The sequence below is a fragment of the Sphaeramia orbicularis genome, chromosome 6 (assembly GCF_902148855.1).
Source record: "Sphaeramia orbicularis chromosome 6, fSphaOr1.1, whole genome shotgun sequence".
Taxonomy (NCBI): domain Eukaryota; kingdom Metazoa; phylum Chordata; class Actinopteri; order Kurtiformes; family Apogonidae; genus Sphaeramia; species Sphaeramia orbicularis.
This window is the reverse complement of record NC_043962.1, coordinates 29,260,138-29,272,397: the sequence shown is the minus strand read 5'-3', so window position 1 is coordinate 29,272,397 and position 12,260 is coordinate 29,260,138. Positions and strand designations below refer to the sequence as shown.

The following is a 12,260-nucleotide window of genomic DNA, read 5'->3' as shown; positions in this document are numbered from 1 at the left end:
TGTGCAGTAAATATATATAGGCATGAAGTATGTTGCTTGGTCTCTTAATTTACTGAGCAGTGGAAGATGCCAATCAAGATCATGGCGATGGATCTTGATTGTAAATGGTTGCAAACGAAAATTAATTACTATTTGCTTGATAACGCCTGCGGTATAATCACTGTTTATGAATTATGATTGCTGAATTGCATGCTTAAGGAATCCTAGATGGACAATATTTCCTGCAAAGATTGCACATCTGCTTTCTTTGTTGTCTTGTACTGTTTAGTGGTCTTCACTGTGCTCACAACACATAGGAAAAGTGTTTTATTCTAAGAGCTGACACATATTTTCCAAACTGCACAGAGGTTCAATCACATTTGTAGCCTTGACATATCTGTGCCACGATCCATGAACACCAACCTATAAAAATGATAATAATAAAAGAACAGCACTAACCAATGTGCGCCTGTTATTACATCACGCATGTCTTGTGCGGGCCGTAATGTTTCTGCAACTGCACGTCTGCTGCTTTCACGGACAAACCGTCCTTTAATGACATGAAAATGCACGCACTCACAACATGTACATGTCTTTGGGAGGTAACACCCGTTTAGTTTATGTCCTGCAGATACGAAGATGAGGACAGAGGTTTTCATCTGACGCGATTTATTTTGGTCGACTCTGACGTCAAGAGAATACACGTTTCATTCAACAAGCAAGAAAGTAAGTTATTTTTAACCCAAGCTGCAGGTTGTGATCCTTGAGTGCGCAGCGAAAGGAATACTCCCCATTGGACTGATGTAGTGTGCCTCCATAACAAAAGCCACACTGCTCATGTGCTATGGTGCCAGAAAGGCACGGCACTCAGTAACCTAAACTAGGACGCTTTGATGGGACCAGCTGCGAATGAAAAATAGGGATATTACGAAGAACTACAAAAAAAAAAGAAACTTTCGGCTTTGAAACATTAATTATCTCGATTTCTTCTCCCCTACATGACAAAGCGCTCACCAGGTTACTTTGAGCATGGAAAACCTCTCTGCGGACCAGGTAAGATCACAAACACGCACTAATATATTCTGAGAAATGATTTTACTGCATTTGTCATAAAAAAAATAAAAAAAAAGACTCGAATTAATTTAACTTTAATGTGATTTTGTGTCGTCGCTGCTTTCTTCGTCTTGGAGGATGCATTAAGATGACAGTTCAAGTCTGTTGTCATTTGTTTGTTTTCATTTTTATTCAGTTTTTACAAAAGCATTTTATATACAACATTTTGTACAAGTTGGTAATTAGACCATCAACCCTTTAATTTAGTACATAATGAAGCGCGTCTTTGCAACCAAGTTATCCAGAATAAGAACCATGGACAGCGACTGGTTCGCATCTGTCTGCCATAAATGGATGTTGTTCGTCCAAATAGGTGCTTGTTTTATGATTATTTCTTTCATTTTGCTACCGATAATCACCTTGAAGTGCAATTATTAGTACATTTTTTTTTCCAGTTGCGGAAAACGAGGCTGATGCTTTCGCGCCCTTAAAACAGGTCGATGGAAGCTTTGGTTTGCTTTAGATGATTAGTTTCACAATATGATGTAAATAGACAGAGGAAACACGTTATTATCATCAAAAATAAATAAATAAGAAAACACTGAAGGGTTTTTTGGTCATATTTGAAGATCTAATTCATCAGTAGTGAATCTAACAGGTGCAGGAACCATGCTGCTCCCTGCATGAACATCATATTTGGATATGGACAGGGTTTATTTGAATTATTTTTAGAAAATGCATTTTATATACTGTCTCTGCATTTTATTTTCTACAGTAGGTTTTAATTTTTAAGTTAGGAATTTGTAATAGTAAGTTATTTTCTAGCATTTATGTTGTAACAGACTGCCACCTGCTGGAAGTAATGGTTTTGCAAAAACAGAGGCTCAAACATTGCATGAGTGTTACTACTGTGTATTTTTGCAATGTAATCTGAACATTTTCACTGATTTGTTCAAAGGGCTGTGAGCTGTAAGTTGAAAACTGAGCAGACCTGCGACTGGTTGGGAAATGGCAAATATTCTGGAGCTGCGGACAGATGGAAACTCACTCCTGAAGGCGGTATGGCTCAGACGCCTGAGACTCACCAGGCTCCTTTTGGAAGGAGGTGCATACATCAACGAGAGCAATGAACGTGGAGAGACGCCTCTTATGGTGGCCTGCATGTCCACACATACTGATCAGCAGAGTGTGAGCAAAGAGAAGCTGGTGAAATATTTACTGGACAACCAGGCAGACCCCAACATACAGGACAAAGCAGGTAGGACAGCACTGATGCACGCCTGCATCCACAAGGCAGGACACGAGGTGGTGGATCATCTACTCAGCAATGGAGCTGATCCCAGTCTGGAGGACAGGAGCGGGGCCTCAGCACTGGTTTATGCCATCAATGCAGATGATAAGGAGACATTAAAACTGCTGTTGGATGCATGCAAAGCTAAAGGCAAGGAGGTCATCATAATCACCACAGACAAGTCGCCGTCAGGCACTAAAACCACCAAACAGTACCTTAATGTCCCCCCATCACCAGAGCTGGATGAGAGGTCCTTTTCAGCCTACTGCACCTCTCCCTCTGATATCAATGTGACTGCATCTCCCACACCTGAAGAAGAGCAACAAAACACAGTCTTCAGTTTTCAGACAAAACTAAAAATCTCTAGTTCAGCTGCAAAGCTGGCGAACGGGCCGACTTCACCAACACGTCGGCCTGCAAACCCTAAGCGCGCACGATTACCTCAGCTGAAGCGACTGCAGTCAGAACCATGGGGGTTGATTGCTCCCTCTGTCCTAGCTGCAGCTGCCACCCATGAAGAAAGCAAGAAAGCAAGCTCTGATGAGGATGTTGTGGCAGGTGTAAATGGTCTCTCGTTGAGTAAGAGGTCAGTTTTATCTCGACATAACAGTGTAGATGGAAAGGACAGTGTATTCCCACTAGTGGGTGAGCAACCTTGCAAAATGACAACCTCTCTATCAGTTCCTCCAACGTCAAAAGCAGCATACGAGCGATCTCTAAGCCAGCACCAGCCACTGGCGAGGCGCAGTACTGTGCCCGCAGAGCAGGAGAGCAGCAGCTGCAACAGCGGACCAGCCAGTTTGAGAGATACGAAGCATAGGAGACGTCTGGGGAATGATCACTATGACTCAGACTCACAGCTCTATTCAGACTCTGCCATGTTAGACTCTCCTAAGGTCCCAGTGGAGCGAAGGAAACTAAACACTTCTCCACTTGCAATGTTAACCAGCTCCAGAGAATCACTAGACAGCAATGCCAGCACATCCTCCCCCAGCACAGCACGCCGGCGTGCACCAGGCCTACTGGAGAGGAGAGGCTCAGGCACCCTGCTGCTGGACCACATCTCTCACACCAGGCCCGGCCACCTGCCCCCTCTCAACATCAACCCAAACCCTCCCATCCCCAATATCGGGGCCAGTAGCAAGCCCTCCTCACCTCTGGCCACAGGGATCAGATCGATAGCTCCAGTAGCACCAAACACACCAAAGAGAGGTGGCCTCATGTCCAAGAAGAAGCTTGTGAGAAGGCACTCTATGCAAGTGGAGCAGATGAAACAGCTTTCTGATTTTGAAGAGCTGGCTCATTAGTTAGTGATGGTGTTTATGCAGCAGATATTTGTGGGGGTAGAAATGTTAACACCATAAATCATCAGGAAATACATTCATAGGTTCAGATATGTAGAGTCAGCCATTTAGATGTTGAATAATGTATAATTTATTGAAAAATTTATTGGAAAAAGAGCAATATAGATATTCTTCATGTTTTAAACCCAACCTAACAGATGATTATCTTTTGACTCCTCAACACTCTGCTGTATGTGTTACAGTTTGAATGTAATTGCCAAGAAATGGTACTTTTCCTCTGAACTAGCTCTGTTACATGATAATGTAATGTGTAGGGAATATACAGGGTCCATTTGTAGCCAAAAGGCCACTTGGGTGCACTTTGTGTATATGTAATTAGCATCATTAATGGACTTTGGATAAGTAAAAATGTGATGCACTTGTCTGAGATGTAGCGTTGAGTAAGATGAAATTTGACTGTTTGTAGCAATTTTGTACAAAGTGCCTTCAAGATAAAGAAACCTTAAAAAAGAGCAGACAGATACAGTTAATGTATTAAAGATGTTTTAATTTGAAATGATGTAACCAAATGTGTTTAATTTCCATATTGTTGGTCTCACATGGAACAAAATGAAGAGTCAGAACACACATGATGTGAATGAATGGACAACATGCCTTAAGAAACAGGTAAAATAATGGGCTATGTATAACAGCACTTTATTGCCCAGGAGGAAAAAAAAAAAGATGAATACAACTGTTATCTCAAAGCACACGTAATTACCTTATAATTACATTATTAATTCTAGCAACACTGAATGACATTATAGCCCTTAGCCAACTCAGACATTAGCGATACTTGTCAACTAAGATGTAATTTCACGCTAATGGCAATCAAAACTAAAGATCATACAGCTTCCATGTTATTTACCTGTGAAGCATAGCTTCTGTTTAAAAGAAAACGTAATTTATTCCATAGTATTTTTGCAAGTAGTTTGTTGTATATTCTGAATAAACGTCTATCACTTGTGAATCACTGTTTTCTGTCTGTTTACTCATTCGTCACATTAAATAGGAGCTTTACTGATCCATGCAGATGCTCAGTAGAGTAAACACCATCTCCTTCCTCTGATCACATGGCAGTCCATTGGCAATGATGATGATGATCATCACTGATGTCACTATGATTATGTCAGACTAAACATAGAGGTACTCAGATCCCACAGCTTCATCATCTAAACCCCGGGGGGCTGCTGTTTTAGACACAGAGTCACCATAATCAGTGCAGAAATAAGTGTTAAACACATAATTTTATCAATTTCATCTGTTCCTACTGGGCTGATGGAGTCACAAGAATCACTTATTATTCATCATGCAATCAGGAAGGGCATAAAAATCACACTAACATACAGTGCAGTCTTACCATAAAATTTTGTACATGACAACATGAGCTTATACAGACAGCCATTTTCACCACATTAAAATATGTTTACTCTATAAAGAGGAAAATACATCCATCTGTAATCTATATGTACTTTATTCATGAAGAGCTTCTTGTGTTCATAGAAAACTGATTAAATAAACAGCACAAGAAAAGATGTGTTTGCAGCAAATTAAATATCAACCATCCACAAGTAGCAAAAGGCTGAACCATTGGAGTGGAATACAGTTCAGACAATATCTGTATTCACACAGGGAAAAGATTCCATTAGAGACTGGATTATCAGTTAGGCAAAATGCCCAATGGGAGCCGCTGCTAGCAGGATGATGTGCTTGTATTGCCAAAATCCTCAATTAAGTGCAGGATTTTGGTGAGAGTGTGCATAAATAGTAAATGCTCCAAAACTAAGTTGTGATTAAATAAATAGTCACAAAGCCAACCTGACCTTTTGTTGTACTCAGATAAAGGAATCTTGTGTAAAATGCACAGAGGACAAGGACCAAGGAAGGATATTTTACATCTAAGAAGGTTATTCCAGCCATGCACATACTAATATTGTATATATTTCTATATGGCTACATTTGACGTTAATGTTGTGTGTGTCCGTCCTTATACTGAAGTTAACATCTATTGATTTGTTGTCACTGACCCGTTGTGCAGGCTTCCCTCCACAGTACACAGCCGTTGTCTGAACTCCTTTGGAGACTTGATAAACAATACAAACAAGTGCTCTATAGTTCTTGCACTGAGGTCTGTGAGCCAGAAGCTCCATCTGGATGCTTACTCCAACCTGTTGTTACTCCAGTACCTGTAAGAACATAATACATTCACTTGTAAAGAGTCCGTTACCTAGTTAACTTTCCGTGCAGCTTGTTAATGAATGGTAATCTTTCACTTAGTGCACAGGTGTCAAACATGCGGCCCGGGGGCCAAATCCAGCCTGCCAAAGGGTCCAATCCGGCCCATGGGATGAATTTGTGAAAAACTGCAAAAATTACACTGAAGATATTAACAATCAATGGTGTCAAAATCATTTTAATTCAGGTTCCACATACAGACACATACAGTCCAATTAGATTTCAACTGGGTCAGACCAGTGAAATATTATCATAATAACCTATAAATAATGACAACCCCAAATTTTATCTTTGTTTTTTGGTGTAAAAAAAGTAAAATTACAGGAAAATGTTTACACTACCAAACTATACATTTACAAAAAATATGAATAACCTGAACAAATATGAACAAACGGAAATGTCTTAAGAAAAGTACATGCAATTTTACCAATATTCTGCCTGTTACTAAATGTTTTATGTGATTGTAATGCACATGTGTAAATGAGAAACTGATAAACCGAGGCATAATATTGTTAAAATTGCACTCGTTTTTCTTAAGACAATTCAAGTTGTTCATGTTATTCAGATTTTTAAGGAAACTTTGTAGACGTAAACCTGATCATAATAACATTTTACTGTTTTTATTGATATTATTTTACTGGTCCGGCCCACTTGAGATCAAATTGGGCTGAATGTGGCCCCTGAACTAAAAGGAGTTTGACACTCCTGACCTAGTGAATCAAAAAAGAGAGACAAAAAACTTTTCTCTTTCATAAGTTAAAATGGAGACACTGACAGTTGTGGTTTGGTGCTGACTTTTTTATTTGCTGTCTGTTTCAGAAGTACCTAAACACATTTTGTCAAAAAAGATGTGGGCTAGGTGGTTTACGCTCAACTGCATTTCAAAACAATCTTTTAAAAACAATCTTCATCCTAACATTTTGGACAGCTCAAAATGCACAAAACTAAATACATCTCCTGCCTGTAATAATATCTGTCAAGCCTTTAATTTGACACTGTATCACATTATAAAGGAGACAGTTCAGATATCTACCTGGGTTACTGATGAACATTTCCAGCCTGTCTTTATTGATTAGGACGTGTTTATGTTCAGATCCCAAATCTTTGACTCTTTGATCATAACTTCCTTATTTATTAACATTAACCCTTTAACCCCTGACGTGTCTGTGGTGAGTGTTCTAAACGTATGATTTATTTTAAATATTCTTAAAAATTCAACCGTTTGCCCAATAACAAAAGTTTCCAAATATGCTGATAGAATAGATCACATGTGTCAAACATGCGGCCCGGGGGCCAAATCCAGCCCGCCAAAGGGTCCAATCTGGCCTGCGGGATGAATTTGTGAAATGCAAAAATTACACTGAAGATATTAACAAGCAATGGTGTCAAAATCATTTTAATTCAGGTTCCACATACAGACACATACAGTCCAATTACAGTTACAGTTATACAGTTAGATTTCAAGCGGGTCAGACCGGTAAAATATTGTCATAATAACCTATAAATAATGACAACCCCAAATTTTATCTTAGTTTTTTTTGCTGTAAAAAAAGTAAAATTACATGAAAATGTCTACATTACCAAACTATACTTTTACAAAAAATGTGAATAACCTGAACAAATAGAAATGTCTGAAGAAAAGTAAATGCAATGTTACCGTATTCTGCCTGTTACTAAATGTTTTATGTGATTGTAATGCACAAGTGTAAATGATAAACTGATAAACGAGGCATAATATTATTAAAATTGCTCTTTTTTTTCTTAAGACAATTCCAGTTGTTCTCGTATTATTCAGATTTTTAAGGAAACTTTGTAGATGTAAACCTGATTATAATATAATTTTACTTTTTTCACTGTTATTATTTTACTGGTCCAGCCCACTTGAGATCAAATTGGGCTGAATGTGGCCCCTGAACTAAAATGAGTTTGACACCCCCGGAATAGACCCTATTCTTTACACTGACATCTAAGCATACTCAAAACAAAAACTATCAGGTCATAATTCAAATACTTGTTGTTCAGTGTGTTCCAGTTCACAGTTCATGTTCAAAATCCTAAATATGTTGTTGATGTACGTTCTTTTCATTCATTCATTTTCTGAACCTGCTTTATCCTCGCTAGGGTCACGGGGGTCACTTGGAGCCTATCCCAGCTACATAGGGGCGAAGGCGGGGTACACCCTGGACAAGTCACCAGTTCATCGCAGGGCAATCACTCTCACATTCACACCTATGGGCAATTTAGATTAAGCAATTAACCTATTAGTGCATGTCTTTGGATGGTGGGAGGAAGCCGGAGTACCCGGAGAAAACCCACACAGTCACGGGGAGAACATGTAGACTCCACACAGAAAGGTCCCACCCCCTGTCGACTGGTGTTGGAATCGAACCCAGGACCTTCTTGCTGTGAGGCACGAGTACTAACCACTGCACCACGTTCTGAGTGCCTTATTTAGAAAAAACTTGTCAAACTTAATTTCCTCTCTGTCTTCTTCTGTTATTCCACCCTGATTTGACCCTTAAACACACAGTAAAGCCAAACCAGTGAAGAAAAAGAACACAAGCATATACTCACAGCAGCATTAATGACACTGAAACAGTCGCATATTCACAGCAGCACATTTATCTGAACTAATGTTTCAGGGGTTAAAGGGTTAACATACTGTGGCTTTGGAATGAATTAGATGATAGCATTTATTATTCCAAACATAGACAACTAAACAGGCTATTTTTGCAAAGTCTATAGCTCTTTCTTCTTCTTCTTCTTCTTCTTCTTCTTCTTCTTCTTCTTCTTCTTCTTCTTCTTCTTCTTCTTCTTCTTCTTCTTCTTTTTAATCTACTGCTTCTTCTTCTTTGCCTTCTTCTTGTTCCTCTTCTTGTTTTGGTTCTTCTTCTTCTTCTTTAGGGTTAAGATGATTTAAACATTTACTTCATCATACTCTACCTGCCCATACATTTCTTCACACCAAAAAGCGTGTGAAAAGGACCTCCCTCACTGTGGTTACAGTGTCAACATTTTTTCACCTCTAATATAAAGACAAGAATGACATTAATGTTGATGAATCATACAGGTGTTTATTTTGTGTAGTGTACTCTTTGCTGTAATGTAAATTTTACATTGTATTACACCTTTCATGGACAGAATCTACAGCTTGTACAGAAGACTGAGACCCAGATGGAACTACTATAAGTTAATTTATTGAAATATTACATGACACAGTTTTGTTTTAGTCAAATTAAATAAGACTGCTTGTAATTTCAGTAACTATAACATTCATTGTCATTATGTGTTTTTTCTTTTTGAATAATGTGGCTGTAATCATTTACAAGGACTTGTACTGTTATTTGTTACAATATGAGGCTCTGTGAAACTTTTGCAAGTTCAACACAACTCATAAACTACTTCCTGTGTGTATGATTACTGATATAATACCACAGACAGGCTGTTATTTTCTTGCCAAAAAAACAAAAAAAAAAATGCGGTCAAAGTGTAAGGAAGTCTGTATAAATTCCCTATTATTGTTACCAGAGAAACAGTTTTAGGACAGTGGAAAATAAATGTTCTTATCACTTCTTGGTTCTGCATTTTCAATTATCTGCATGTTGTTGATTCTACAAAATACACGGCTCTATATTTAATTTCCTTTCACCTACAGCACACTGCAAACAAGAAGAGCTCCCATTTCAATACAACTATGTAACAGGGGACATGCACGAATAATCGATTAGTTGGATAGTCAAAATAGAGAGCACAGCTGACTACTTTTTTACGAGTTGACAAATTTTCATTGAGGGTGGGAGGATCTATGTTTTACCTTGTAGAGATGCAGAATCACCATATATGGCAATTTTTCTGCCAAGTGCTGCATATGTTATGTGAACTCTAAAAAAGTACAAAAAATAAAATAGTTGTTTAACCCATAAAGACCCAAACAGCTACTGGTGCCCAAAATTACAAAACCACTAATCCTATCAATACATGCAAATAATTGGTGTAAAATTCAGTTTTTCAGCTTTTCATGGTCATCAGATATGACCCATTTGTACGGATAGGAAAAACATAGAAAAACATAGGAAAACATCTGATTTTCACTGAAAAACCACAAAATGCAGGAATAATATTATAATTAATGGTGATAAATCATTTAAGAAAAGTGAGACACTGAGAAAAAAACTGTTTTAGAATTGACACATAAGTAGCATGGGGTCTTCATGGGTTAATTGTTGTTCACCCATTCATTACTTTGACTTGTTTATAATTTTAATTTATTGGAATGCACATTAACAGTGAAAAATGTCTATCTTTACCACATAAGGTACAGAAGTACCACCTATATTCATGCACAAAACAATGCTGTTGGCTCTTATAGTTAATTGCATTCTAATTCTTGTTATGAGATCTAACTCATGATGTGCTGAAGATAAAAGATGATACTTTATTCACTGATCATTATGTAAAGGTATGACTAAATTAGTATGAATTTGCATAATTATTTAAGACTATATTATGTATTGTGACAGTGTGTTTTGTGTATCTACAACAGGATGGTTTGTCTGAACATGTATTATTTAATTATTAATAAACTGCACAATAATCTGTAATCATGTTCTACCAATCCTCCAGCAGAGGTCACTGCAGGCTCACTGACAAAGTCTCTTAAAGTCTTCTTTAAGAGTCCAGTAGATGGAGTAAATACATAATATTAGGCTTTTTTTCCTCACATCCACAGTCATCAATCAAGCCTAAGAACACAAGGAAAATACTTTATATAGCATCAAATTATATCTTACTCCTACAAGCTACAGCAAATTAAGATGTGTCTCTGCCTTTGCATGAGGAGACAAAAGAAGAAACCCATCAGCCTCACCAAGATGACAGTAATAACAGCATTACACCCTCAGATGTGAGATCTAAATTAAGCTTGATCAGAGCTGCAGCTGAACAATCAACTCTTGAAATAAAAAGGTCGTAGTTATTATTTTTTACTGTGTCAGGTCAACAGGTTCATTATCTTCGCTGAACTCTCAAATACAATGGTGACCTTAAGTTATAACTGTAGATGAGGACTAAATATAGAGCTTTGACCTTGGCACTTACAGTTTGACATGTGAGGATGAGTGTCTGGAAGGCATGTGGAGTGTCTGTAAAGTTGGGCATCATGTGGAAATGTTTACATACCCATAGTTCAAAGATCACCGTTAGAAGTAGACAGATAGATTTGCTGCACCGTCTCCAGAAACATGTTCTGCATTACACTTTCTCCTCATAAAACTGTCTATTTCTGAAACAAAAGCTGCTGACCTTCTGTACCGTACACTGACAACACAAATGTAGCACATAAAGGACACTGTATGCTGACAGAGGCTACTTGTTTTTCAGGTTTATATATTTTATATATACTTTTGTGAATGTAGGCCTCTGCCTGTTCTTAACTGAGAGAGGACGTCAGAGGTGACCTGGTTGTCTCTTTTGCTGGCTCACCATGCTGGTCATGTGACTGCACTGCACACTTCCCAATCTTTCTCCCAGTATGGTAACCTTCCCTCTGCTAAAATTAGAGGGCCCTCTGTCGAGACATTTTGGAATGAGCCTATACTATAATATTCTGCAGATGATTTAAGATGTCAGTAAAGGTTATCATGTCTGCTTATTTTAAATATTTATTTGATCTGATTTCTTCACTATCTCAAATAGAAGTCAGTTGATATTTTTTAAAGAATTTTAAAAGTTTTTTTTTTTTTCTTTTTTGGACAGATTTGATCTGAATAAACTTCTGGTATTAACTTCTACATTATGCTGCAGTCATGATTTTACTACATCTATAAATATGTTAAGTCAAATATAGATGGTAAATGTAGTTTTTTAACATTGCTAATATCAAGGTTCATTTAGAATCATTTTTTTCATTAAATATTTTGGACTTAGCTCCTGATGACCATTACTAGCTAAGTTCTTTTGTTTTAATGATATGTTGGTGTCTATGGGGTATCCCTTGTTTCAGTTTCAGCTTTTTTAATATGGCTAGTTTATACACATTTGCTCAGAGCTGTTTAGGGTCATAGCCACCGCAGATATTGTCACAAGACAAATATTAAATTCTAAGTGGATTTAGTAGCTTAGTCATGCAGTGTCGTATATTTTTGTAGCCCTTTGTTTTCCTTATAATCTTTCCCAAAACACCCTATTCAATATGAGTACCACACAGTCAGGTGTTGTTTGATTTGGTCTTCAGTTTGTTCTCTGGTCAGTGAACGCATAAGTCTTTTGTGTGCCAGTGGCCAGTCTGACTACAGTGACCCATTTTCAACCTACTGTATATGGGGGAAAGTTTATGTTTTTATGGGACGTGGTGCATGACT

The 12,260-nt window shown here is 37.9% G+C and overlaps 1 protein-coding gene across 1 annotated transcript; it reads left to right on the top strand.

Annotated features, from left to right (window-relative positions):
- The first annotated feature begins 767 nt into the window (after positions 1 to 767).
- On the top strand, positions 768 to 4,636 carry ankrd34c (ankyrin repeat domain 34C). The gene is made up of 2 exons (XM_030135717.1): positions 768 to 1,032; positions 1,991 to 4,636. The coding sequence occupies exon 2, from the start codon at positions 2,041 to 2,043 to the stop codon at positions 3,628 to 3,630; it is 1,590 nt and encodes a 529-aa protein (XP_029991577.1). The 5' UTR covers positions 768 to 1,032; positions 1,991 to 2,040; the 3' UTR covers positions 3,631 to 4,636.
- The last annotated feature ends 7,624 nt before the right edge of the window (positions 4,637 to 12,260 follow it).